This window comes from Benincasa hispida, chromosome 11, assembly GCF_027475165.1.
Source record: "Benincasa hispida cultivar pf3 chromosome 11, pf3_genome.v1.1, whole genome shotgun sequence".
In the NCBI taxonomy this organism is placed as follows: Eukaryota; Viridiplantae; Streptophyta; class Magnoliopsida; order Cucurbitales; family Cucurbitaceae; genus Benincasa; species Benincasa hispida.
Genome location: NC_143488.1, coordinates 75,227,028 through 75,254,849, shown reverse-complemented (window position 1 = coordinate 75,254,849; position 27,822 = coordinate 75,227,028). Strand labels below are relative to the sequence as shown.

Here is a 27,822-nt window from a genome sequence, read left to right as displayed (position 1 = left end):
TCTTTATTGACCATCCACGTCCTTTCTTTCCCAATTCTAACATGTTGAAATTTCAAAATTACATTCGTTATTTATCAATAAAATGTTAATATCGATAAATATTTTTTAAAAAATTATAGAAATAAAAAAAGTTTAAAAGACGTTTAAACTATTAAATAAGTATTGTATCTCTTTTAAATGAGTTAAAATATAGTTATTTTATATCTTATCTATATTAGTGACATATTTTTGAAAAAAATATAAACTTATTTCTTTTTTTTTTTTTTTAAGGAAAAATTTCAATTCATGCTCCTAAATCTTGTGTTGTATCAATTTAAATTTTATACTAATAATTATATAAATTTAAACCATAAATTTTATAATTATATTAATTTATACCTTGTTTTAGTTTGAAAAATATCATGCGAGACAATTAAGTTTCAATTAAACTTATAAATTGTTTAAGTGAATCAATTTAGAATATTTGTTAGAATTATGTTTGAAAATCGTTAATGTATCAATTCTTATATATGTGTAGACTTCTTCAAATATCGATTTAACAAAATAGAATACCATGATTTAAATGGATAATTCTTAAAGAAATCTCAATCAAGAGTCTAAATTGATTTGGTTATGTAAGTTTAGAGGCTTAATTGATAAAATTATAAGTCTCACATGATATTTCTTAGTAAAATATAACGAACGGTTAAAATTGATGCACTTATGTTTCATATAGAATCATTAGTCTAAATTTTAAATCGATACAGTCTCAAATTTTATATAAATTATATTTCAATCGGTGTCAACAATAATATTATCTTATAGTTTAAAAATCAATAATATGATATACAATATTAGTCACATTTTATTACCTATTTTATATTTTTGACCATTATTTTTTAAAAAAATATATAGAAAAACGTACTGCTAATATTATCGAATCCATGAAAATGGATCAAAATCATGGAAATGTCATGTAATTTTAATTAATAAAATTGTTTTCAGTACATAATATCATGTTCCTCACATAGTAAAATTACGGTTTTTTTTTTTTTTTCAAAAAAATTGCACACATATATATATGTATATATACATATATGTATGTTCTTATGAATCATTCTCTCTCTCTCTCTCTCTCTCGAGTGTTGCAGGCTTTATTTTATTTTTTTCCCCTTCGTTTTCCCCTTACTGTTTTCAAGTTTCTACGTGGTTTGCTTGTTCTGTGATTCGTCGATCGGACTGTCATTTTCTCTCCATCAATGACTATGATGACTCCTCCACCTCTTGATGTAATTTGGCTACTATTTTTTAGTTTCCGTTCTTGGTTTTTCTTTGTTCGTACTTGTCGTCCTTTGGTTATTTGTTTTGGTGTCATTTGCTGTTCTTTAAATTTTGATCTTAAGGGTTTTGATTTTGGTTCGAACATAAAATTGAGTTGAGAATTCAATAACTCGCTTTGTTTAATTGCCATAGAACTAGGGTTTCGATTCCATCTTTGTGGGGTCGACTTTCGTCCTTTGGAAGATCTGATTTCCGTGTTTTTTTCCGCAGCAAGAAGACGAGGAGATGCTTGTGCCACATTCGGATGTAGTGGAAGGTCCTCAGCCTATGGAAGGTTTATTATATTCAGCCTGCTTGACTATTTTATACTATTTGAATTTTTATGATCTTTTTAGTTAGCCATGGTTTTGAAGTTAATGCGTTTACAATTCACTGGAAGATTGGGTTGTGTTAGGTTTTGTTTTGTGGTGTGACTTCAGTTTTATCGTATGACGATCCCATTTTGTATTGAGGCCTTGATTTGTTATGCATTTGTGTGATTGTTTTACAACAGCTCAAGTGGAGCCTTCTGGCACCGTGGAGAACCAGCAAGTGGAGGATCCACCACCTATAAAATTCACATGGAGAATCGAGAACTTCTCTAGGTTAAACATGAAAAAGTATTATTCTGACTCGTTTTCTGTTGGCGGATATAAATGGTACATTCTATATCTCATTTTCAAAACTTTAATTTGCGCCATGGAGTTGCTGTAGCTAGTTGTTGATTTTTTTGATTTGAGTTAATTGGTTTCATCAGGCGGATATTAGTTTTTCCAAAAGGAAACAACGTGGACCACCTGTCAATGTATTTGGATGTTGCAGACTCTGGAACGTTGCCGTACGGGTGGAGTAGATACGCCCAATTCAGCTTGGCTGTGGTTAATCAGGTTCATAAGAAGTATTCAATACGAAAGGGTAAGTACTTTCCCATTGTATGAGATTTATTTATTTTTCACAATTCTGTTTAACATGTAGAAGAGTAGGCTTTTCTCATTTGTGGTACTTGTAGTTCCTTGTAAAAGAATAATTTAATCACTTGTTGATTGATAATGTGAGTACTAGACGAAAACTAGCACTACAAAAATACATTGGGTTCAGATTTTCTCTCCCTTTTCCCCCACCTTTTGAAGCATGGTCAATAAGCTTTCACATATCTTCCCCCACTTTTCCTAATTGATTCGTACAAACAAGTTTTATACTTCTATAGATATTTAAAGGTAATAATATAGAAAATGATACTAAATGTCCAACACGATCTTCAAAGATATTGAAGATAGCATTCCACTAGGCTTTGATTTTGAGAACCTTTTGTAACTATTCTATAGGCTCTATTTTGTTTAGTTGGAGTCCCTTCTTTTAGTTGGGCTCCTTTTCTGTAGAGAGTTCGGTTTTTTGTATGCTCGTGTATTCTTTCATTTTTCTCAATGAAAATCGTATAAAAGAAAAATATTGGAGATGGCAAAAATCTTTCGAACTCAAACCATAGTTTTAGACAAAAAAAAAGAAAAAGAAAAAAAAAAAGAAGCTTCACCATAGATGGAGAAGGAGAAGAATTCGAATGATTGTATAAAGTTTTTCTAGCAATGATGCCAGAAGTATCTATATTTTGTGGTCAACACATATTTGCTGTACGTGGAAATAGGTTGACAGTTTGGATAATAGATAGGAGTGAAACTCACTCATCAATCACACGATCTATAAAGGCTGTCCAATATGAAGATCAAAAGGGAACCCTCTCCTCATCCAAATAAACCATAAATTTTTTAGAAAGTGCTTCAAAATAAATGAGGGATCACCTTTTATGTGTTCCTAAATAGCCCAATGTCCCTGATTAGGACCCGGGAGTATCTTATGCCTGGAGGCTCAAAGGAAGAATATCATAATCATTTTGATAGAAGGAAAATATTTAGCACCTTACATTCCCAATCTCCAGACCATACTCAGATGGTTCGACACAATACTCCAATTAACTAAATGCCAGTTGCTTCTCTCCTTAGCCCCTTCCTGCAGATAATTTGTAGTAATCTTGACCACCTGCACCTTAACCTATGTTTGGATTTTGGAAGGAGATTGGAAGTACTGTGAAATTTCACATTTGCATGTCAATATGTCAACAAGACAATAATTGTTAATACTGATTTGAGGTCAGCTTCTTGAGCATGTACACAAAGGTCGTATTGTTTATTAAACTATGAATTTATTGCCTTTGAACTTCTCTGTCTAGTAATCGTGCGATTGTCCTTGAAATCCATAATAGTCAAGAGTGCACCAGAAATTTAGAGGATGATTTAGAATGGCATTTAAAAGTTTGCTGTTTGTGTTTATTTTTCATATTTATGATATAACCATTTGGTTATCTTTCCTTTCATTCTCTAAAAATTGTGTACTCATCTTTGCAGAAGAAGATTCAATAACCGTATTATTACCCTTTTTTTTTATTTTTTTTTTAATTTAAATTTTAGATTGACTTTTCTTGGGACCTAAACTACTGATTTTTATTTCCGCACAACTTGTTACTATAGAAATAATTATTTGGCCCTTGGCCGGTGGAGATACCTATTTTATTTTTAACTTTTTTATTTTAATATATATATATACATATGAAATATGTAATCCTTTTCACTAATGAAAAAATTGAGTTAGACTTGATATGTTATTTGGATATGATAAATTAGTTTAATATTATAATTAATTTTAATTTCTTAATTTTTTTTTTAAAAAAAATTTATGATAAGAAACCACGTGTTAATGAAATGATAACATACAAAAAAAAAAAAAAAAAAAAACTAGTCCAAAATCGCAATAGCCCCATGGCCAATTACATGGAGGGGGCAAGTTCAAAAGAATAAAGCTAAACTGATAATTACGAAATCCCGTATTAGCAAACACCCACAGTGGAATTAAATCTAATTGTATCCCAAAGTTTGTCTCCCAATCGCTCCACCCCACGAAAAATTTTACTATTCTTCTCAAGCCAGATGACCCACAAGTCCACAGCATAAGGAAAAAAGCCAAAGCACCTTTTTTTGTGGGTTGAGTTCTTTGGTTGCCTTTGTATTATTTCATTTTATTCTTAATGAAAGATTGATTCTTATAAATAAAAAGAAAACAAAAGAGAGAAGGAGGATTCAAGAGTATCTCCTCAAACATCGAATGACACCCTTTGTTACGAGCCAACACAATCCCAAAAGTCCTAAAAGATGGCGAATTAGTGTTTTCAGAAGGTCCTATCCAAGAGAACAAAAGAAATAGTGTTTTCAAGGTGTTTGTCACTTAAAATTTCTCCACGTCCATTTTTTATTTTATAATTTTTTTACTACCTTTTTAGGTCTTTTTGTAATTGGAAGCTTGTTCTTGTTCTTTAGGTTGGAGTCTTTTTTTGTTTTTTGTTTTGTTGTCCTTTTGATAATTTTTTTTTGGTATGTTCTTGTCTTCTTTCAACTTTTTCATTGAAAGTTGGGTTTCTTACCATTTTTTTAAACTATCAATTGATTTCTATTATAAATTCTAATGTGTTTGTAAACTGATAAGAGGCATGTTATCCTATTTAGGGGATTGCTTTAAATTGAAGAATTTTGTGCATGAAGGAAAACTAGTGCTACTTGTTTATGCAAACTTTATTGTTTGGGATTTAAACATCGATATATTTTCTCTCTTCATGTTTAATTATGCAGACACAAAACACCAATTCAATGCTAGAGAAAGTGATTGGGGTTTTACATCATTCATGCCTCTCAGTGATCTTTATGATCCTAGTCGAGGGTACCTTGTAAATGACACATGTATTGTTGAAGCTGAGGTTCTGGTTCGTAAGGTTCTCGATTACTGGTCATATGATTCAAAGAAAGAAACTGGGTATGTGGGTCTTAAGAACCAAGGGGCAACTTGTTACATGAATTCTCTTCTTCAGACACTTTACCATATACCTTACTTCAGAAAGGTAGGAAAAAGTTTCATAGCTTTTTCTTTTTTGTCTTATGGAGGATTTCTCAATTCCTGAGTCTGTATCCAGGCTGTTTACCATATGCCGACAACCGAGAATGACATGCCTTCAGGAAGCATCCCGTTGGCTCTTCAAAGTTTGTTCTATAAACTTCAATTTAATGCCAGCAGTGTTGCAACTAAAGAGCTTACTAAGTCCTTTGGATGGGATACTTATGATTCTTTCATGCAACATGATGTACAAGAACTCAATAGAGTTTTGTGTGAAAAGCTTGAAGATAAAATGAAGGTATAGTACAGGATACTTGGATTTGTTTGATGAATGCTTATAAAAATATAGATAGTCGATCCTATGCGCATTGACGTGATCCAATGTATATTGGCATAACTTGTCCACATGCTATTATTTATCTTTCCTTTTACAATTAGTCTTTTGGTTTTGGTCCAGGGAACTGTTGTGGAGGGGACAATACAGCAGTTATTTGAGGGTCATCACATGAATTACATAGAATGCATTAATGTTGACTACAAATCTACAAGAAAGGAATCATTTTATGGTACTTCTGGTTGAGAAAACACTATTTGAAATTTTGAATTGATTTAAGATCTTTTAGCTGGATTTTTCTTTGGGTGGATTGGCAGATCTCCAGCTTGATGTGAAAGGTTGTAATGATGTATATGCATCTTTTGATAAGTATGTGGAAGTTGAACGCCTTGAGGGTGATAACAAGTATCACGCAGAAGAGCATGGCTTGCAGGTTTGTACTGACGATGATTTGATTCAAGCATTCCTCTCTGCATGTATTTATGTTTATTTTGTGGTTGTTTAAGGGTAATATCCTTTGAAGGTGTATTCTTTGTATATTGTGGCCTTTTAAGGATAAAGCAAGTTTTGAGGCTCTGTGTCAGGATGAGTAGGATCTGGTGTAATTCTCTTTCTTATTTTGGTGTTTTTTGTTGTCGTTTCTGATGAAAGCATAGCTATTTTCTTCCATTTATGGTTTTTTTCCTAAAAAAATTATTTTACTTTTAATATCTGAAAGATTGGCAACCTACGATATATGTAGCTCATTTGCTTTCTGGATAAAACTGTCCAGATTTTTTTTGTTTGTTTTCATTACACCATATAACTACTATTTTGTGTTGAAAAGGTCAGACTATCTTAAATGCAAAGGAAGTGAAATTTTTCTTGAATCTAGAACATTAGAAATATGAGAGTTCAACTTTCTGAGCTAACTGTAGGAAGTAAATCTTTCAATTTGATTTTCTACATAACTTAATCTCTGTTTCAGGAAGCTAAGAAGGGCGTCTTGTTTATTGACTTCCCTCCAGTCCTCCAACTCCAGTTGAAGCGTTTTGAGTACGATTTTATGCGGGATACAATGGTGAAGGTCAGTAATGAAAATATTAGCATGGTTTTGCATTCACTACTCTAGGACATGTCATTATTTGTTGCAGGACTGAATAACCATAAAAGTGATTTTGGCTTACAGATAAATGATCGCTATGAGTTTCCTCTTCAACTAGACCTTGATAGGGAAAATGGCAAGTATCTATCACCAGAAGCAGATAGGAGCGTTCGCAACCTTTACACACTTCATAGGTATAGCCCTGTTATTGCTCTCTGTTGGGAGTTTTCATACCATGAGCCTTGATTTTTGTACTTCTGTAAATTTCTTTCCTTGTTTTCTGATTCATGGTTCCTGGAAATTTCATAATGTATTTTTTTTTAAAAAAAAATTGTGAATAAATTTTACAAAGAGGCATAAATTTTCAATAAATTTTGAAAAGTTGAAACACAATAATTCCTTTCAGGAGTGAAACTAAATTTCCCAAAGTGAAACCAATTACTTGGATTCCTTTTCATCAATCAATAAAAATTCGTTTCTTGTTTATTAGTTATTACCAATACTAAGAAAGGATGAACACAATCCAAAACATAACTCTTAAAGAAAGCTTCCCAATCAGAATTAATACCAAATGAAGAGTTTTGCAGAATTCTTTGGACAGAGCAAACCATGACACCACATGTAATTTTTACAAGATCAAATATTTTCTCCTTAATAGCTTGTTTCCCTTCAAATAAGCTCCAATTTCTATCTATATACCCTGCACTATTGACTTGCCCAGATTCACCTATGGGAATTTTTCCTTCCTCTTTGGGTCATGATCTCGGAGAAGATAAAACATCTTTTTGCGGCGTTCCTATCAAGAACCCAAGAGCATCCCAGACCTTTCAAAGCAACCCTCCTATAAACTTCCACTCATGGAGCAATGAAAGAACTAGCGAGCTGAAGATCCATCAGGCACAGAATAAAGCAGCTTGAATTTAAATAGCTTGAATGGCATGTTATTTAATCCCTATTTATCCTGCTTAATATTTCCAACAAAATCATCCAAATTAAAATATTCACTTTTCTTGGGTTCTCCGACTTCCACAAAACTAGCATGAAAGGCTTAGAAAGAAAGGTTGTTTCTAAAGAATAGAATGGGCCTTAGTAAATGTTTGTCCCTTTTGACCACTTTTATTTATGGAACATCCTAAAACTAAACTCGCTATGTTAAGGTTTAACCTTCTCCCATGCATTTATTTATAGTTTCATTTGTTGAAATGTGAAGAATCAACATCTAACTAGTTTTAATTTTCTGATGCAGTGTGCTGGTACATAGTGGTGGTGTCCATGGTGGGCATTATTATGCTTTTATCAGGCCAACCTTATCTGATCAGTGGTAATGCATGTTTTTTTTAAAAAAAAAATTATTTCCAACTTTTAGTAGGATACATAATTATTTCTTGGATAAAAAACATTGATGAATGATATAATCCAAACTGATACAAAAGAGACCCTAATCATAGGGAGTATAATAGGAAACATAATGAATTCCATCGATGAATGAAATGAAATCGAATTACTGGGAATCTGATTGCGGTGAGATTTGTCATTTTGAAACATGATTACTGAGGATGTTGAAGCTTGTGTTTTGGGTGCAGGGTTGAGTTGGTTGGGTTTTTCATATACGTATTTAGACTGCAGGGTTGGTTTTATTTTTATTATTTATTATTTTAATTTTTAATTTTTAAATAGTTTTTAAATTAAATTAAATAAAAGTTATTATCATTATTATTATTAATAGACTTTTTTGTATATATTTTATCCTTCACGTCACCTGAACTTGTGATATTATATAACTTCTAATTATTTTTTTGGTTTCACAAAAAAAAAAAAAAACTGCATTTCAACCGTCATGAGTTGACTTAGTGGTAAATCAATGGCTTGGGTTTGATAAAGGGCTAAGAGGGAATGTGTTTGATACATGATGACCACCAACCTAGGATTTAATGTCCTATGAGTTTCCTTGATACCCAAATGTAGTAGGTGTCATGTGAGATTAGTCGAGGTGCGCGTAAATTGGCCTAAATACTCATAGTAAAAAAAAAAAAAAAGAAAAGAAACTGGATTTCATAACTATATGATTTGAACCCTAACTAAAAAAATTTAAAGACATCAACTCGTAACTTTCTTTTGAAATTAGAAAAATATCGTTTTCAATTCTTCTATCCCCAAATTTGGTTCTACAGATTTCACAATCTGTAATATGTAATCTAGAAGGCTATTTTGCATTGATTTAAAAAGTTATCATACTAACTATTTTTTTTATGGTTTAAAGTCTTGATTTTAGTTTTCAATTCTAACAAGCCTATCAACTTGCAATATGCAATATGAAGGGCTATCTTGCATTGGCTTAAAAAGTTTATCATACTCACTATTTCCTTTGTTATATATCAACTGGAAAGTTTTGATTTCAGTTTTCAATTCTAACTACTACACTAGCCTACTAACTCGCAATATGCAATATAAATGGCTTTTTTTCCTTTGTTTTTTTGTTAAATAAAATATCCTAGTTTTGATTTTTTCTTTGAAATGGAAATAAGCCTCTTCATTGATATAATGAAAGAGACTAAAGCTCAAAGTAAGATAATCAAGGAAACAAGAGGGCCTAAGACAAAAGAGGACCCTATAACCAAAACAGAGACAATACAACTCAACAAAGAAACAAGAGACAACCATATGCTGGAAAAATGAAAGCTCTCCAAATTAGACATAGATCTTGAATGAAAATAACTTCAAAAGGCTTGGAGAGAGTGCACCGAGTAGAGGCGTTCATTCTAGCGATCTCGAGATGAACCAACCAATCAAACCATTCCAACCCAACCCCATTACAACCTCCTAAACACCCTTTAAACTCGACACTAATAAATCCTATTTCAAGATTCATCGACACCTCCAAACTTTTCCCATACTTGGAAAGAGTTGATCTTATTCTTCTTTAATAATGCTTATTTATGCATGTATAGGTACACATTTTTTGAGGACAGGGGAAAGGATACACGGGCATCTATGAGAAATAGACGATGATGTGGGATAATAATATATTAGATTATGTTTTCAGTTAAGTAGTTTAGTGTTTGGTTGATTTGTTTATTGGTTTAGGCATATATATGTATATATATGTAAGAAACCAGGCTTTCATTATGATGAAGGGAAATATATACTAGGGCATAAGGGAAAAAAAACTCATGCCCAACAAAAAGGAAAAGGGTCTGATACAGTCGTACAAGCTATAGTAATGGCTCCAATCCAAATGAACAAGACGAAGCTCATAAACACAAAGGTTTAGTAACTGATGCTCATAAGGAATTGTGAAATCTAGCCAACTCTGAAACATCCTTACTTGATCTCTCTACCCCTATAAAAATCCTGTTATTCTTCTCCCTCCAAATGCTCCACAGGCGTAAAAAAGCAAAAGAGCTGCAGTTCCACAAAATTGTACTCTTCTCCTTACAGGGAGAGTTCGAGAGAACGTTCTCTGTCTTTGTGTCATGCCCAACAAACCCCAAACTATCTGTACCAGCAACTCCAAAGAAAATGCAAACTGATAGCCCATAAAAGATGATCAAGGTCCTCTTTGTTACCTCGTGAAATTTTATTAGCTTGTTAATTAGTATTTAGTACTCAGATACTCTCAGATACTAAGAAAAAAGTTGTATTTTAGCTTTAATTTTCAAGTATCTATTTTGGGATTTTCTTTCGCCATGGTTTATTTACTGAGAATGGTTCCTTCTTGAGTCTCTCACCTACTACACTTTTAATGTGCCTATAATGCATACATTAAGTACTATTTCATTGTCGGCCAGTTATTTGGTTCAAGTTTCATTATGTTAGGTACAAATTTGACGATGAACGAGTAACAAAAGAAGATATGAAGAGAGCATTAGAAGAGCAATATGGTGGTGAGGAAGAGGTGATATAACTTGCTTAATGAAAGATCTGGTTCCCCTTAAATAAGCTCTTTACCTGTTTGCCCACTTTGTAAATTAACCTGGTTTTAATCTGCCATCACTTCTATGTTTGACAGTTGCCGCAGACCAACCCTGGCTTCAACAATACTCCCTTCAAGTTCACCAAATATTCTAATGCATATATGCTTGTGTACATCCGTGAAAGTGACAAGGACAAAATAATTTGCAATGTGGATGAGAAAGACATAGCTGAACACCTTAGGGTAGTTTTATTTATTCAGATTATTTCTTCATAACTTGATCAAGTGTGGACATATATAGAAGCTGGCTGACTTTTCTCAACACCATACAGATAAGGTTAAAGAAAGAGCAGGAGGAGAAGGAAGACAAGAGAAGATATAAAGCACAGGCCCATCTCTATGCAATTATCAAGGTCGCAGCTTCTGACTTTCTTTCATGTTTGGCAATTTATATCCTTCAGGAGTTAGACCTATAATAATCAACGGCTGACCTGTAAAATAAGATACTTTTCAATTCATGAGATCAAGACTTTGTGTTCACTGATGACGGAATTAATGTCTTAATATATATATATATATATATATTATATATATATTTTGTTAGTTTATTATAGACCATGGTGGTCTGTGAATAATTTGTGCCTGAGAGAATTGATATTTGCTGGTAGGTTGCACGAGATGTGGACCTTCAAGAACAAATAGGGAAGGATATATACTTCGATCTTGTTGATCATGATAAAGTTCGCAGTTTTCGTATTCAGAAACAGATACCTTTCAATCTTTTCAAGGTACATGGACTTTTGGAAATTGACTTAGTCGGGAACCTCAATGTTGCATGTGTCTTCCCCTAGCTGTTTTTATCTCTCTTCCATATTGGTAGTTCATTCTTACGTTCCCATAATTTGTTTGCTTTTGAGAGAAGGAAAAGAAACTTGTATTTCTAGCGTTCATTCTTTTAGTCAGATAGTGGTTTTTGTCTAGACTTCTTTGGTATTCCATGCCTCAAAACTAGTTCAAGTCTGTTACTTACAATGCTTCCTTGTTTGGTGTTCTCACTCCAAGTTTGTCTGTTCATTTTTGTAATTATTACCGTTCTTTGATTAATTGGAATGCATTGTTCCTTTGTACCTCTTATTTTACTTTATTCTCTTTTGCTTGTGGAGGATCAGGATTTGTTGTTTGATACTAATCATGTCTTTCATACCGGTATAATTTTGCTTTTTCGTCATTGAATTTTTGAGGATAAGAAAGATATCGAGAATGATCGATTTGATTTAGCTGAGTTGAAAGGTTTCTCAATGGTGGTTTATTCAAGGATTTTTTTTTTTATTAACTTTTTTTAATCTCGGCCCCAGTGTTTTCCTATCTTTATGTCTTACTCTTTTAGCAGTTTGTATTCTTTGAATATATTTCTCTTTTTAATTATTTAATTATTATTTTTTTATAAGAAACAAAATATATTAAGGGAAAAAAAAAAGGAAGATACAACTTAGGGGTCGGGAGGGAGCCCCTCCAACAAAAGATTAGAAAAACACTTTCCAGTTGATAAGAATAGTAAAAAGTTTGTAATTACAAAAAGAACTTCCTGTAATTGTAAGCCCACCAAGAAGCTGTAAGCTGTACATTTCTACCAGAGAACTCAAAAGAAGAGAACTTATCATCAAACGTCCGCTGATTTCTTCCGACCAAATGTGCCACAACAAAGCCCTTGCTGCACAATTCCACCAAATTACTCCCCCACCTTCAAAGACTAAACTACTCTGTCCTTGCCTTCATCCAACCTTACAACATCAAGAGTTTCTATCAACCTGATCCACCTCTCCATCTTCCTATCAAAAGGACCTCTTCTGGGGCCAAGATCTCAATCCTTTGTCTATGGATTCGGAGCTTTTTTCTTTTCTTTTAATATATGTGAGTGTTGGGCTAGCTTGCACACATCTTGACTAGTGTTTTAAAAAGCCTTTTTGGGTGTGCGCCTAGACCTTGGGGCTTTTTTTTTAATTAAATTTTTAAATAGTAATAATCAAGGGTTTTCTTTCTTTATTAACTAAAAGAATAAAGTTAGAAGCATTGTGTTTTGGGTCTTTTTTCCCCATATTTCCAGTTCAACTATGTTTTCTCTTTTTAATGTAATATTTTTATATATAGCACGTCTTACAAAAAAAAAAAGCCCGCGTCTTTTTATGCGCCTTGTCATCATTTAGGCTCCAGAGGGCCATTGCGCCTTGGGCATTTAAAAACATTGATCTCAACTAATCTCACGGGACAAATCGCTTGATCCTATAACGAAGCTTCTTGTTTCAACTAGATGGAAAAAACATACAAGGAAACTCCATCTCAAAGTTGCTATCTTTCCAAAATCAAAATTACTCCCTTGGTTGGTTTTGAACCTGAGAAACCAAAGGAAGAAGTTGTCACTCCTTGCAATATCTAACCAGGGCTTGCCTATCGCTTTACCTCTAGGATCAAGCATCGGCCAAGCTTTCGGGTCTTCACCACAAATACGAGAAAGAACTTTTCTCCACAAATCACCTTCCACCTGCCATTGCCATTTAACCAGTGGGGCTCTGTTTCTCTGTTGAAAAGCCCCAGAACTGAGCTCACCATAGTATATAGTGTAAGGGAAGGGAGGTTTTTTTTCCTAATTCATCAAATTTCTGGCTAACATGAAAACCCATGGGGATCTTTCTGTGGCTGCAAAACTGAACTAAGGGGATCAAAGAGTCCCTAAAAATGAAATGAGGAAAGGGGGAGGGGCCCATTTCCTCAAACCCCTTTTTGCACAAATTTTGTTATGCGGCCTACCGTTTATCAACATAGAGAAATTTGAGGTAGATAAACAGCTCCAAATCCATCTTCTCCAGCTTTAACCAGTCTTTTTTTTTTTGCTCAGGAATAGCATCAAGATAAAAAGCCTCATTTCCTTTCCATAAAAAAAGGCATCAGGATGCACCCAGTCAACCATATCATAGGGATTTCTTGTAGTACAGCTTTAAGATGAAGCCTTCTTTTTCGCTAGAAACCCATTCACTTATGGATTCTAAGGCAATAAGAATAGCATCTAAAATATGTCTTCCTTCAATGAAGGCGGACTGAGCATTGTGAACAATAAGTGGCAGCACTTTCCGTGGTCTCTGGGCCAAAACCTTTAAAATGATTTTGTAGAGAGGAAATAAAGCTGTTCAGTCTAAATTTTCCCTACTTTCCTGGCCTTGATCTTCTTAGGAATCAAGCAAATATAGGTCTTGTTGGTGCGCATATTGATAATAGTGTTTTGAAGAAAATCTTGGAACACCTCAACAAGAACATTCTTCAACATGTTCCAAGTTTTTTCTTATAATGGTCAGTCCATTTTTGTCCGGAACTCCCAACTCCCAAGACCTTCAGCCTCCTTTTAGATCTCATCTCTAAAAGATCTTTCAAGCAACACAGATCACCAAGTATCCAGCCTTCTCCCAATTTATTTCATCAATAAGTAATTTCTGACGTTTGGATTTGTCTCTAAATGGAGAGGGATATCTCTCTCCAAAGGAAGTCAATTGACCCTGGCCCAAACGGTGCTTAATAGCCTCCCTTGCTATTTCTCTCCATTATGAGAGCCCCTACGAAGGTGATCAATTCCATTAAGAAAAGGGTCAGATTGTGTTCGGGATGGTGATATCTTTAAACTGGTTTCTCATCTCGTGCCTTGGAAATGGAAAACTTTACCCACTTTGTACAATGGTTTTGGGATTTTTTCTCTCTTTCTCTCTGCCAAAGAAATGACTTCTCCTTGATGAAATGGTTTCGGAGATTCACCCATGAGGAGAGAGGGCCTTATGGAGGAGAGTCATTTGTGCTATCTACAGGATGGATCACGAGGTTGGACCACTAAAATCTCTAAAAAGAAAGGACGACATCGATAGTAGATGTGATTGAGTATTATGAAAGATAAACAAACAGTGTTTGGTTTGTGGAGTTTGTTATGGGGAATGGTAAGCGAATAAATTGTGGGAAGACAATTGGTGTTGTATGGAGTCTGCCCACCAAATTTCCTTATATTTATTTTATTACCATTAGAATGGGAGCTTCCGTTGCTGAATGTTGGGTTGATGACCAACAAGATTGGGAGTTGGAGATTTGACGACCTCTTTTGACAAAGAATTGGGGAATTTGGTAAATTTGATTGACTTCCTAAATGATTGGATCGTGGGTAGTGGTAATGGCAGAATGAAATGGTAGATTAATGCATTTGGGGGTTTTACTGCCAAACCCACCTTCTTGAAGCATACAAAAAAAGAGATGAGCCTGTCCTATCCGCTCTGGAAAATTATAAGGAATTTCAATGCTGTAAAGGAAGTTAGGAGGTGTTTGGAGCAAGGAGTGGAGTTATGAGGTCTGGGACCCACCATTTAATGAGTTAACAAAGTATGGAGTTGATACTTTTTAGGCGTGGGACCCAAAAACTCCTTGGACGAAACAAGGAGTAGAGTTCTCCATTCCTAACTCCAACTTCTATGGTGCTTGCCTTTCAGAAGCTTGAATATGCTTGAAAATGTCCAAAGAAAGTTTTGTAATTGGTTGATATCCCCTTCAGTTTGTTGTTTACGCTTGTGAGACGAAGAAAACCTTGACCACATCTTCCTCCACTACCTATTCGCGGCCAAAGGGTGGCATCTTGTTTGAGGAGCTTTGGGTTGCTTGGTGCTTGCCTAAGAAGATTGGAGCCTTTGGATGGAAACAAACAACTGGTTATTTGAAGATAAGTCCTTTTGTTTCAAGTCTTTTTGGCTTTTGGTGCAACAAAGTGTCTCTTGGTGGTGTACAAATCTTTCTAATTTCTTTTGTAATTATAGTCTTCTAATGATTATTAACAATGGGAAGGCTTTCCTTTATCTGCTTTGCTGGGGAAGGGTAATTTTTAGCTCTTGCTCTTATAGATTGTTCTTGGTCTCTTCTTAAATATACGTCTTTGTTTCCTATTAAAAAATAGATTTGTCTCTTTTCTTTACTTTCCTGAAAATTTATTTCTTCTTCCTCTTATTATTTATTTTTTTGCTTTTCCCATTTTGATTTGTGGTGGTTTGCAGGAGGAGGTTGCCAAGGAGTATGGCATACCAGTGCAATTTCAGCGGTTTTGGATTTGGGCAAAGCGACAAAATCACACGTATCGTCCTAATCGGCCGTTGACTCTGCAAGAAGAAGCACAATCTGTAAATTTCTTCTCTGTTCTTTTTTTTTTTTTTTTTTTGTTGCAAGATCCCAGAATTCTATTTGGTAGTTGCAAGCATACAACTTGTCTTTTTTATATAACAGAACAATTCATTGTCATTTTCACCATCTTGTAATCTCTGTTCAGCATCTTATATCTTGGTTTGTTATTTTGCTTGTTATAATTTTCAATGTATCAATAATATAATAGTTAAATGAAGTGCTGGATTATTTTACATATTAGCATCTAGTTGTGATGTGAATCGTAGTGTCCAATGTTTCTCTGATAGTATATATTTGAGTCTATCTAATTGTAGTTTCTTTTACTTCATTATTTCACTCGAGGGCTTCTTTGGTGGGTTGAAATTCCAATTCTCGTAAAAATTAGGTTCTTTTTTTTTGTCACTATGGGAAAATATGGATGTCAAATTATCTCAATGAAAGTTGTTCTTTCTATAAAGAGAGACTCTTTCATGTCACTGTTATGTGATTGGCTACTGATAGATTGACGTTTTTTCTACCTGTTTTTGTTCCTGGATCTGTCTGCAATTCTTGCTGTAGTTCGCCATTATAGTTTGTTGATAGTTCTTATCTAACATGCATTCAGTTGAGGCTAATGGGTAAATTTCACCTTTGCAGGTTGGGCAGCTGAGAGAAGCATCCAACAAAGCAAATAACGCAGAACTGAAGTTGTTTTTGGAAGTAGAGCTTGGATTGGTAACAGTTCTTTCATTTATACTTTTGGGAGGGTGGATTATACCTGGTATCCCATCTAGATAGACCTTTGGTTCAGATGTTTTTTGTTTGATTTAGCTTCAAGTATGACCCATATTATTTAGTAGTCCTAATGTTTGTGTATACACAGCAAAAAAGATCAAAATGAGTACAAGTGTATTTTTGGTGATGTTAATTGCAAACTACACCACCTTAGTATTTTATAAAATGGTTTTTAAAGATCCGTGCGGCTGGCTTAATTTGTTAATCATGTCCTTTTATTATCCAATGCTGTTAGTTTACAGAAAACTGTTACTGATGGAATAAGTTTGTTTTAGTTGCTAAGAAGAGTTATAATCGCTAACGCAAAAATATTTATAGATTTTTTCACACAGCAAAGTGTTCTAAATTATTCTTGGTCACGTGGTTATAATTTCAGATTTTTGTTACTACCAGTCTTCATGGATGTAACTTATAGTTTTCCAATATTATGAATAGCATGAGTTATGCGTCAGACAATTTCAACCTGTTCTCTTTTGGGGAGTGGGGATACCTGTGTGCACATCGTATATATAATATCTGCTAAACCTGTAATAATTTGATTTCATTCTTCAGGATCTACATCCTATTGTTCCACCCGAGAAAAATAAAGACGACATTCTTCTTTTCTTCAAGCTTTATGACCCTGAGAAAGGAGAGCTGAGGTATACTTTATGTCTACCTGTGAGTGGATAATTGTTAACTTCCGATTCTGGATAATGACATTTTCACCTCTTTTTTTTTTCATTCCAGATATGTAGGTAGGCTTTTTGTGAAGAGTTCAACAAAGCCTATTGAAATTTTGGAAAAGTTAAATAAAATGGCAGGCTTTGATCCTGATCAAGAGATTGAACTTTTTGAGGTATGTTCATGATATATTTTGCTTTTTCTTTCCTCACATTTTGTTGTTCCAATTGACCACATTCATCTGTAAATCACTCTTATTCAAAACTTCATTTGTTGATTTTCAGGAAATAAAGTTTGAGCCTTGTGTCATGTGTGAACATTTAGATAAAAGGACTTCATTTCGACTAAGTCAGGTGGGTGCTAGCTTATTGCTCATATTATTGCTTTTTCTCATACAATTGTCACTCATCTGTCATCCCTTTGTTGTTTCTTTTTCTTTTCAGATTGAGGATGGGGACATTATTTGCTTTCAGAAATCCCCTATTGATAGTGAAGAATGCAAATACCCCGATGTTCCATCCTTTTTGGATTATGTACATAATCGTCAGGTACAAATCCTGAATGGTTGGCATTGTTATCGATAGTCTATGACAATATTTAGGTACTTGTCTTGTAGGATTAGTCAAATGGGACACTGATGTGCTCAAAACTTTTTGGCACATATTGGACATGCAAATTAGATTTTTGAATTATTATTAATATTGGAAATATTTGACACACAAAGTAGTGTGTGTGCACGCGTGTTTTTTTTTTGGGTTTCTTATTTTTTTAAGAAAGGATGCGAGAGTAGGAAACATCATTTGGATACACCCACACAATTAACTTGGACATGATAATTATAAATTTCAACCAATCTACTGGCAAGTGAAGACAATATGGATAACTACAAACTCGGACCCAATTTAAACATATTCAAAATAGTTGGGGGGAAAAAACCCAACACCTTCTTGTTATTTATAAGGTTTATAATAACCTTCAAGATGAATTGTTGCTTTGAAGGCTTAGGCAAAATCAAACTGCCAGTATTTCCTACTCCAATGGTTTCGAATTTTTCAGGTGGCTTTTCAGGTTGCCAAATAGATTCTACTTTGTCTGTTGGAGTTAAAAACACATCTGATGGGCTTGCAAAATGTCAATCTTCAATGAACCTTTTTTTTTTTTTACTCTAATAATGAATCACAAGTAAACTTTTGTAGTCTCGAATTGGAACTACTTCTCTTATCTAACCATTTACAAGATGGTGGTGTTATTATTGAGGATTTGTTTGAAGTGGCTCTTGGTTCTTTATTCGGAGAAGAAAATGTGTTTAATGTTTTCCGACAGAAAAATATTTCTGTTGTACTCAAAAAAAAAAAAAAAAAAAGAAAAAAAAAAAAAGAAAAAAAAAGAAAGAAAAGAAAAAAAGAAAGACATTTCTGTTCTGGAGATTTCAAAAAGACCTAGTAATAGTGATGATCTATCCTTTTCTCCTTCCATGCTAGGGAAAAGGAAAAGTATTCCAACGTCAGAAGCAAATGTCAGAATAATGGTCTAATTTAGAGTTTTTGGCTATGGTCGATCTTTTTTCTTTGTTTCAAATGTAGATTCTATGGTTCTCTAGAAGTTGAAGTGTTTGCTTCAGAAGATGCTTGTGTTTGAAGTCTTATCTTCATCCGTCTACTTAGTCTTTCATTTCAGCAAGGATTTTTGCTCTTATTACTACTTGAGGCTTGTTATTTGTGATTGAAAAACCGTCTTATTAAAAGTCCCTCAATACACAATGAATCTCCTATTTATAGAGAATGTAAGCTAACTAATCGAATGAGACTAACAACCAACTAAAATAATTTCTCTTGGTTCAAGGATGTATTGATTTTCTTGATCTCTTTTCATTATTTCAATGACAATTTTGTTTACTTCTAAATTAATATATATATATATATATATATTAAAAAAAATCTAAAAACTAAAACTAAAACTAAATGGCAAAAGTAGCCTTCACATAGTATGCTACATCAACTACTGCCAGTCTGTGCAATCTCTTAGAATAGATTCTTCACACAAGTTGAAGAGTAAGTGATCCTTAAGAATGGTTGAAATATATGTCAATTCTATGTGTGTTTTGCTGCAGCATTTGTTTGCCAGTATCAGTTATGTGCAACGGTAGTTGCTTATGGTTGACTTGTAAAATGATGGGATACACATTGGTTGATGTTTGTATTTGGTTTTCTGCATTCTAGGTTGTTCATTTTCGAACTCTAGAGAAACCCAAGGAGGATGACTTTTGCTTAGAGCTGTAAGTAATTCCACCTGAAATTTTCTAGTTTTGATTACGATTCTTCAGTGTTGACTCAGTCTAATGTGCATAACTTCTCTTTCTATAGGTCGAAAGTTCATACTTATGATGATGTCGTTGAAAAGGTGGCAAAACGAATTGGACTGGACGATCCATCCAAAATCAGATTGACTGCACATAACTGCTATTCTCAGCAACCTAAGCCACAGCCTATCAAATATCGAGGGGTAGATCATTTGTCAGATATGTTGGTTCATTATAACCAGGTAGTTTTTTTCTAGATTTTAATTCCTTACTCTTGTTTGCCTAATTGCATGATTTGGGGCTAAAATTTGGGTTACATGTTGACAGATGTCTGATATATTGTATTATGAAGTCCTGGACATTCCCCTGCCAGAACTGCAAGGTCTCAAAAATCTGAAGGTTGCTTTTCATCATGCCACAAAAGATGAGGTGCGAATTCTTTGTGGCACCAATTTCCTTTTTCAGGTTGTCATCAGGCTTTGAGCAATTTTGTTTATATTGTTTCAGGTGGTTATTCACAATATTAGATTACCCAAACAAAGTACCGTTGGTGATGTTATTAATTTACTTAAAACAAAGGTATGGAGTGTCTTCTTTCAAATCACTTATAGAAGCATGAAAATTATAGTTTTGATTGAAAAAAGATGCCATCTTGTTATTTTCCGTTATTGTTCCCGATTCATTTACAATCCTTCACTTTCGTCAGTGATTTTATTTTTTAGTACACCTTAAACAGGTTGAGTTATCTCATCCAGATGCGGAACTTAGGTTACTTGAAGTTTTCTATCATAAGATCTACAAGGTAATGATATGCTTGACTTGGAATTTAATAGTTTCTCTTGAATTCAGTTCTTATGAGATCATCTACTTTTTAGGGAACTTTTAATCAAATATTTGTGCTATTTTTATGTAATTAGTCTGAAGTTGATGCTATATATGGCCTTGGTTATATTGTTTCTCTCTCTCTCTCTATCTCATGCTTTTAATTGTAACTGTGATTCCTTCTCACAGATCTTTCCACATAATGAAAGAATTGAGAATATAAATGACCAATACTGGACACTACGTGTGGAGGAGGCAAGTGTTTCCACCATGATTAGCACTTTAATCATTTTTTTTAAGGTCCATATGGTTTGATGTCAGACATACAAAACCCTTTGTTGAGGGGTTTTGGTGATTTGCAGTTATGCGGATTACCTTTAACCAAAAGAATATGAAGTCGGACAGTTTGTTATTATTAGTGTTAAAACTTGTTGCTAACGTTTTATTATTTCTGATGTGAATATCAGATCCCTGAAGAAGAGAAAAACCTTGGTCCTCAGGACCGTTTGATTCATGTATACCACTTCAGCAAAGAGACAGCACAAAACCAAATGGTACGAAATTGATGGTCATCTTGAGTTTTCTGAAATTGCTTCCAGCAATTTGATTATTACAACTTCATAAAGCTTTCTTATATCATACCTTTTATAATACATTGTTTCTTCAACAGCAAGTACAAAATTTTGGAGAACCTTTTTTCTTGGTCATTCATGAAGGTGAGACCTTGGCTGATGTGAAAATTCGCATACAGAAGAAACTTCAAGTTCCAGATGAGGAGTTCTCCAAGGTAGGCTCTTCAACCTAGTTTTTGCTGTTGATTGCCTTTCCTTTTCCAATGCAATTGATTTCGGTGTCATAATTCTATTTTCTTTTCCAACTTTATTTCCAGTGGAAGTTTGCATTTTTCTCCCTAGGGCGGCCAGAATATCTGCAGGATTCTGACATCGTCTCCAATCGTTTTCAGGTATTTCCTGCTTCAACTGTAATACTAAACATTTTTCGTTTTGTTCTCAATTGTTCTGATTGGTATCCCCTTCGAAACTTTATTATGAACAGTTACTCTTATTGGTCTGTTCACTATGACTAAATGAGATTGTATTGAATTTGTACAAATATACTATGCAGAGGAGAGACATTTACGGTGCTTGGGAACAGTACCTTGGGTTGGAGCATTCAGACACCACTCCCAAGAGGTCTTATGCTGTCAATCATGTGAGTGTCTTAACCATCTTTATGGTATCTTGCTAGTAAACACCCTTTTAGGCTTACTAATTATGATGTACTGCAAACAGGTTTTTCTGGTTTCTTTCTATTTTCTCACCTCGTGCATGCTTCGTAGTACAAGTTAGATTTTGGCATAAAGATTATAGTGTGAGGTTTCATTATTATAACTGTCAAATTCTCGTAAACGTTTTGCAGAACCGTGCCACATATGAGAAACCTGTGAAAATATACAACTGAACATAGCCATCTTCTACCAATACTTCAGCCATATGAAGTCCCCACTTCGTCAATTGTGGAAGAAATGTAGAATATGTGAATGAGAGGTGCGTATGAAGAAACAAAGCTCCTATTGAAGTTACTCTCTAGTGTGTAGTTATAGGAATTCAGCAATATAGTTTTGTTTTCCTTTTCCTTTTTCGTTTTAAAATCGGGCGGGGGAGGTTAGTTTTTCCTCGGGCGTTTTACTGTTCGATTCTTCCATCTGGGGCTCTGCCATTGTGTTTTTTTTTTTTTTTTTTTTTTTTTTTCCTTCTCTCTAATGCACTCATTAAAGCTTCAGCTTTATATAAGGTTGGTGGGTTATGAAGGTCTCTAGTGTAATTTACCAGGTACATAACAACTTCCCTTTCTCTTCTTTTTTCCATCTGAGGGGATGTATATTGAGTTTATAGTTGGCAGTGTTCTTTTTTTGTCTCATTCATTATTTTTACCCTATTTTGGTGGTGGTGCTGGCTTCCTTGGGTGATGAGATGAGTTTGTGAAACTTTATAATCCCTTGTGTACATCATCAGCACTGCAGTGTAGTATATAACATGCTTATTTCCCTCCAATATGGGAGACTCCATTTAAATGATACTAATGAAAACCTTTCCAACTAATTTTGTGTTTTTTTTTGTGTTTTTTGTGTTTTTTTTTTTTGTTCCTCTTAAAAAAGGGTATTTCACAAATTGCTATTTCAAGAATGTCATTTTCACCTGACTTAATTAAGGATATAGGTGTTAATAGTCCTGTGGTCATACTAATCCTGTTCGTTTCTTTATTATGACTTTAGTATGTCCTACTTAAGGTGAGTACATTAAACCCACTATTAGTTTTGTCTAATAAGTGTTTGTACTAAAAAAAAAAGTTATTTTTAATTTTGTGTAAGGTAAGTGTGTACACTTTATTCAATGGTTTCTAAGATTCATGAAGATGCAAGATCTAACAAATTTGTAAATTTTTAAAAGTGGTGAAAATATCAAGGAATTGGAAGCAATATTGAATGTTTAGGGATGAATTGATTAGACAATTGAAAGTTTAGGAACTTGTTAAGGTTTGACATTTTCTTTATGAAGTCAAAATTCAAATTCACTTTCATATTATAATGGATATTTGTATTTCAAATTAAAAGAAAATACGTATAATGGATGTGAAAGTGTGAGTGCGAACATTATAGAATTACAGTTTTTAAAGTAGTAATATCATGAGGAACCCTTTTTTAAAGTTCAAGTGAGCACGGTTCTGAATTCTCCCCTATTATTGTACTAATAAAAAAAAGTTCCTAGCATGAAAAGAAAATCATGATTTTGTTAACCATTTTGGTGATATTAAAAACAATAAATTTGAATTTTCCATTAAAATCAATTAATAAATTTTTATTGCTATGGTGATTTAATCATCATTCTTCGTATTTGTGTTATTAGATAATGGTAACAGATAGCATTTTTAAGATTAATGATTAAGTGAAAAATAATATTTAAAAAAATTACAAATACAATAAAGTCTATAAGTGATGGATTAGACTATTATCATTTTTTTAATAATAGATTTATGAGTCTATTTGGATTGACTAGAGAAAAAAAATATTTTTTAGAAATATTTTTTTATTTAATTTTTTTTTATAAAAATGGTTGAAAATACATTTAACAGTGTTTCAAAAGGTAAAATTAAATAAATAGTTGATTTAAAAAGTATTTAAAAAAATATAGTGATTTTGAAACTAACTAAATATTTGTAGTAGTGGGTCAGACTTCTCAATTGATTTTATTTTATTTTATTTTATTTAAAAAAGGGATTTGACGTTGCCATATTAAATTTTATTCTAATTTAAATAATCTACCAAATAAAGGGGGGGGGGGGGGGGGGGGACGTTCGCGGAGCATGATTTTGGAGGAATGGATTGATCGTCTTCTTCCCGCGCTGATTTTGAGTCTGGATGACCGTACAACATCTCTCGGAGTAGGGTTTCAGAATTTTGTCAACAATGGACTATTAAGGATCGCATCCGACGCATATTCTACATTATAGCCTGCAACTGATTTAGCTTCCGTTTCTGGGAAGTTACTTCAAATGGAGGTGGCTAAGTTTCAAGAGAGAGAGAGAGGCCTTTTCTTGCTCGTTAACGTAGAGAATTTGTAATAGTTACCGCAGGCTCTCTCACCTTCTTCATTTAATTTTCAAATTCTCTAAATATTTCTTTCACTATATCATATTGTATCTCCAACGGTAAAGGATGAAAGGGGATATTTTTTATGAATATTTTCATTGGGTTTGATGTTAAGTTGTTAACTTGTTTTTTTAAAAAGAACAAACATAAAAGGCTTATTTACTCATTTTAATTTATTTATAAAATTTGTTGTTTTTTTAAATTTCTTAAGACCTTGATATTTCCACTAACGATATGTTAAACCTTATTTTTAACCTGCAATTTTTTCACATTTTTTTTTTATTGTAACAATATTTTTATAGTCATGCAATTACTTAGCACATTTATCACTTCCATTATAATATTTTTTTTGCCATTTGTATTTTTTTTTAGTAATTTTGAAAATATGTACTTACTTTACTTTAAAATTAAGAAAAAAATCAATTGTAATTGAAATGTCAATATCAATACAATAATTCAATCTTTCGCAACCATAAAATGAATGAAAAAAATTAATGAGTCTCACAAGACGGAGGTCACCGATTTTGAGTTAGATTTTATCATGGATCTTTAACTTTAGGTTCCTCTGGTGCCTCTGGTTTCTCTATAGGCACTATATGGTATAAATATTGTTCATGCTTTCCATGATAACGTCCATGCCTATGATGTATGAAAACGAGTAACCAACATATATGGACTTGAAGGGATCGAATCCCCAACCGAAGCATTTTATCGCTTTGTTTTGATCTCGTGTCTGCATGGTGATATCCAAATGTAGGAGAAGTGAATACAACACATACAAAAAACGAATACCACCAAATGGTCTTCCCCATTATTCTCTTGTTTCTCTTTCTTTTGAGAAACACTTCTCTGGAGATGTAGCCTTTTTGGAGAGTGATTGAGTGAGAGAGAGTAGAGAATTAAAAAGGTTCATTTGCCGTTCCACCCCCCGATACTCCTTGGAAGACATTAGCCGGCGAAAGGCCTCCCTTTCCTGTTCACTCAACCTTTCTCTGAGGTTGAGCCCAACCGGGCGGACCTGATGATCTTTCTCTTATGTGTATAATTTTCATGCACACACTTCTCTCTTTACAGGGAGATATACACCAATAAAGTTGGGAGAGTTGACTCCCCTCAACCTCCCAGGAGTTATTTGATTATTAATTTTAATTCAAACAAATAACTCATTGTTAATTTAATTAATTATTTTTTATTAAATATATATTTAAATCAAATTTAAATATGTATTTTTCTCTCTAACTTATAATTTTAATATGAATCTCATTCACATTAATTTTAACCTATAATTTTAATATGAATCTTATTCACATTAATTTAATATAAAATTCAAATATTAATACTCTCATATTATAAAGTTTAAATTTGAATCTAATTTAAAATTAACTTTATATTATAACATATATATATATAACACATTTTATTAATTATATCATATACTATTAACATTAATTCACTTAAAATGACTTGAACACTTCAAATTCTTTCAACATTAAATCTCCTTGTCTAATCCACTTGTGAGCTAGTAGAGGGATCTAATGGACCTACAGCTATAACTTCCAATGATACAAGATTAACTAATTAAACTCTTTAAATTAAATTAATCAACATTCATGGGACACTCCACTAAAGAGTCAAAGCTACACTTTTATGAACTACAGATTATTTACGTGTCCAGATTTAACCATTTAACGTAATACAATCCTTCACAAGTTGTTCATAATTACAGCTGGGTCAAATATACCATTTTTTCCCTTGTAGTTACCTCTTGCTTCTTAAGTACTATTGATCCTCTAATAAACAAAGTCCCTCTCAGGCCAGTGAGAAGGTGAGGCATCATTGTTCAAGTCTCGGAATCAATACTTAAGGAAACAACTTTTCTATTTACCCTAATGTCGAGAAGGAGTGAATTCTATTTTGTGAAGCTATGTTTCTAGCTCCTCATTCGATATCGTCTCTAAAATGGTAGGCATACTGAGTTGGTAACTAAGACAACTTTTATCAATATAAATCAAATAACGACCCTTATGAGCAAGAGTTTATAACTCAAACAAGATTGAGTACGACTTACATGTTGTTTGAATATTAATCTCTTCAGTTAATGGTGTTACAAAGAGAGATTATATATTCAAAGGCCTAGTCTTATACATATTCATTGTATAGGATACCCTCACTTGCATGTCTCCACATGAACAATTCGAATCAAATCGTTTGTAACACTTACAAAATTGGTTGTATCCATGTTACCAAAATAAAACACCTAACCTTATCCATATACTATAAAACTTTTAGGTTATTCCTTGAATACGATCTATTTGTATGTCAATCACATACTGTCCAAGTTACCTTAAATAACTTTGGATTTTAGTTTATTGGATTTGAGTATGCATGAAAATAAATAATACTTTATTTATTAGAAGACAAATAATATTTTATTTATTCAATAATTTGTTTATAATTTACATACTACAAGATTTAGGACATAAACTGTTTCTAACTTGTTTGATCTCACATCTACAGTGTACGTTCACATTTACAGTAAAGCCTCCATATGTTGGTTGGTTATATTCAACTCCATCGACACCATCAATCATATGACCATTTGTAAATAATGCAAATTCCAAACATTTGTCTCCCATTTTTTAGGAACAAAATAAATAATGAGTAAATAATTTATTTGTATCACTCAATATTTGACTAATTATCTAAATAAAATTGTTAAACATAAACTAGAAATATTCACCTATAATACTAAAAAAAAACCTTAAATAAAAAATATTATATTAAAAGAACAACTATAATACTAAACTTTTTTCAAAGAACTCTAATATTAAAAAAATCTAACAATAAAAAATGCACAAAATTATTTAATTAAATTAATATTCTACTCTAATTATTAATACGGATTTTATATAATTAATATTAAAAATAAAGTCTAATATACAATTCAATAATTACAAATTCTATACTTTTTTAAGAACTTTAATATATTCAACTAATATTAAAAAAATCTAAAAAATTAATATTAAAAAAAATGTCAAAAAAACGTAGATCTTAGCTTCATAAAACTAAAAAAAATCTAATATCGTGAAAAAAAAAAAAAAAAAAAAAAAAAAAACTCAAATCTCAACTACATATAACTAAAAGAATGTTATAATATAAAAAATGAAAAAGAAAAAAAGAAAAAACCTCAGATCTAAACTCTATAAAACTAAAAAATATTATATAATATATAAACACGACTAAAATGGCCACGAGTTGAACCTGCAACCTCTTATTTATATATATATATTTATATTTAATTTTTGTATCTTAACCATTTTTTTAATTTTTATATCTTAATTGATTCAACAACACGTCAGAAATGAACCTGTGATGTAATTTATTTTTTCTTAGATTTATTTTTAAGAAGTGTGTATATGTACCGCAAAACTATCCTATTTCTCTCAATATTTTAGAAAGTATCATATATTTCTGATCAAAATTTTCATACATAAAAAAAATATCAAACTATTTATAAAAATAATAAAAAAATATTGATCGACTTCCATCAACATCTATTATTAATGATAACTATCATAGATAGACGCTGATAAAATTCTATTAGCCTCTATCAAAGAAGATTAAATTTTGCTATTTTGTGTAAATAATCTCCCCTATTTTTCTATTTTTGAAAATCTTCCTCTTCCTAATTTTTTTTTCAAACTACAATATTTTAAAAAAAGCGTCAAACACTTTAATTTTTTTTTAAAATGACTTAATTTCAAAATTAAACCAAATATATCATAAGAGGTGAATCTAAATTTTGTTACATTTACAAATATTTTTTTTTACATTTTGTTATATCTATTAATACTTGAAA

General features: G+C 32.6%; 1 protein-coding gene across 2 annotated transcripts; it reads left to right on the top strand.

The window, feature by feature from the left end:
- The first annotated feature begins 924 nt into the window (after positions 1-924).
- Positions 925-22,416, top strand: UBP12 (ubiquitin-specific protease 12). Of its 2 annotated transcripts, none has more exons than XM_039047968.2 (32): positions 925-1,268; positions 1,531-1,594; positions 1,814-1,958; positions 2,057-2,214; positions 4,974-5,239; positions 5,312-5,530; positions 5,690-5,798; positions 5,884-5,999; positions 6,534-6,632; positions 6,735-6,844; positions 7,897-7,971; positions 10,467-10,545; positions 10,660-10,806; positions 10,896-10,976; positions 11,232-11,351; positions 15,633-15,755; positions 16,393-16,470; positions 17,083-17,171; positions 17,260-17,368; positions 17,478-17,546; positions 17,637-17,741; positions 19,413-19,468; positions 19,557-19,734; positions 19,820-19,921; positions 20,000-20,071; positions 20,229-20,294; positions 20,504-20,569; positions 20,782-20,868; positions 20,985-21,101; positions 21,204-21,278; positions 21,440-21,526; positions 21,734-22,416. In XM_039047968.2, exons 1-32 carry the CDS (start codon positions 1,239-1,241, stop codon positions 21,773-21,775), a joined length of 3,339 nt encoding a protein of 1,112 aa, XP_038903896.2. In that variant the 5' UTR covers positions 925-1,238; the 3' UTR covers positions 21,776-22,416. The 2 variants fall into 2 exon arrangements, with proteins under 2 accessions (XP_038903896.2, XP_090162941.1); XM_090306815.1 differs by lacking the exon at positions 925-1,268 and adding an exon at positions 1,271-1,413.
- The last annotated feature ends 5,406 nt before the right edge of the window (positions 22,417-27,822 follow it).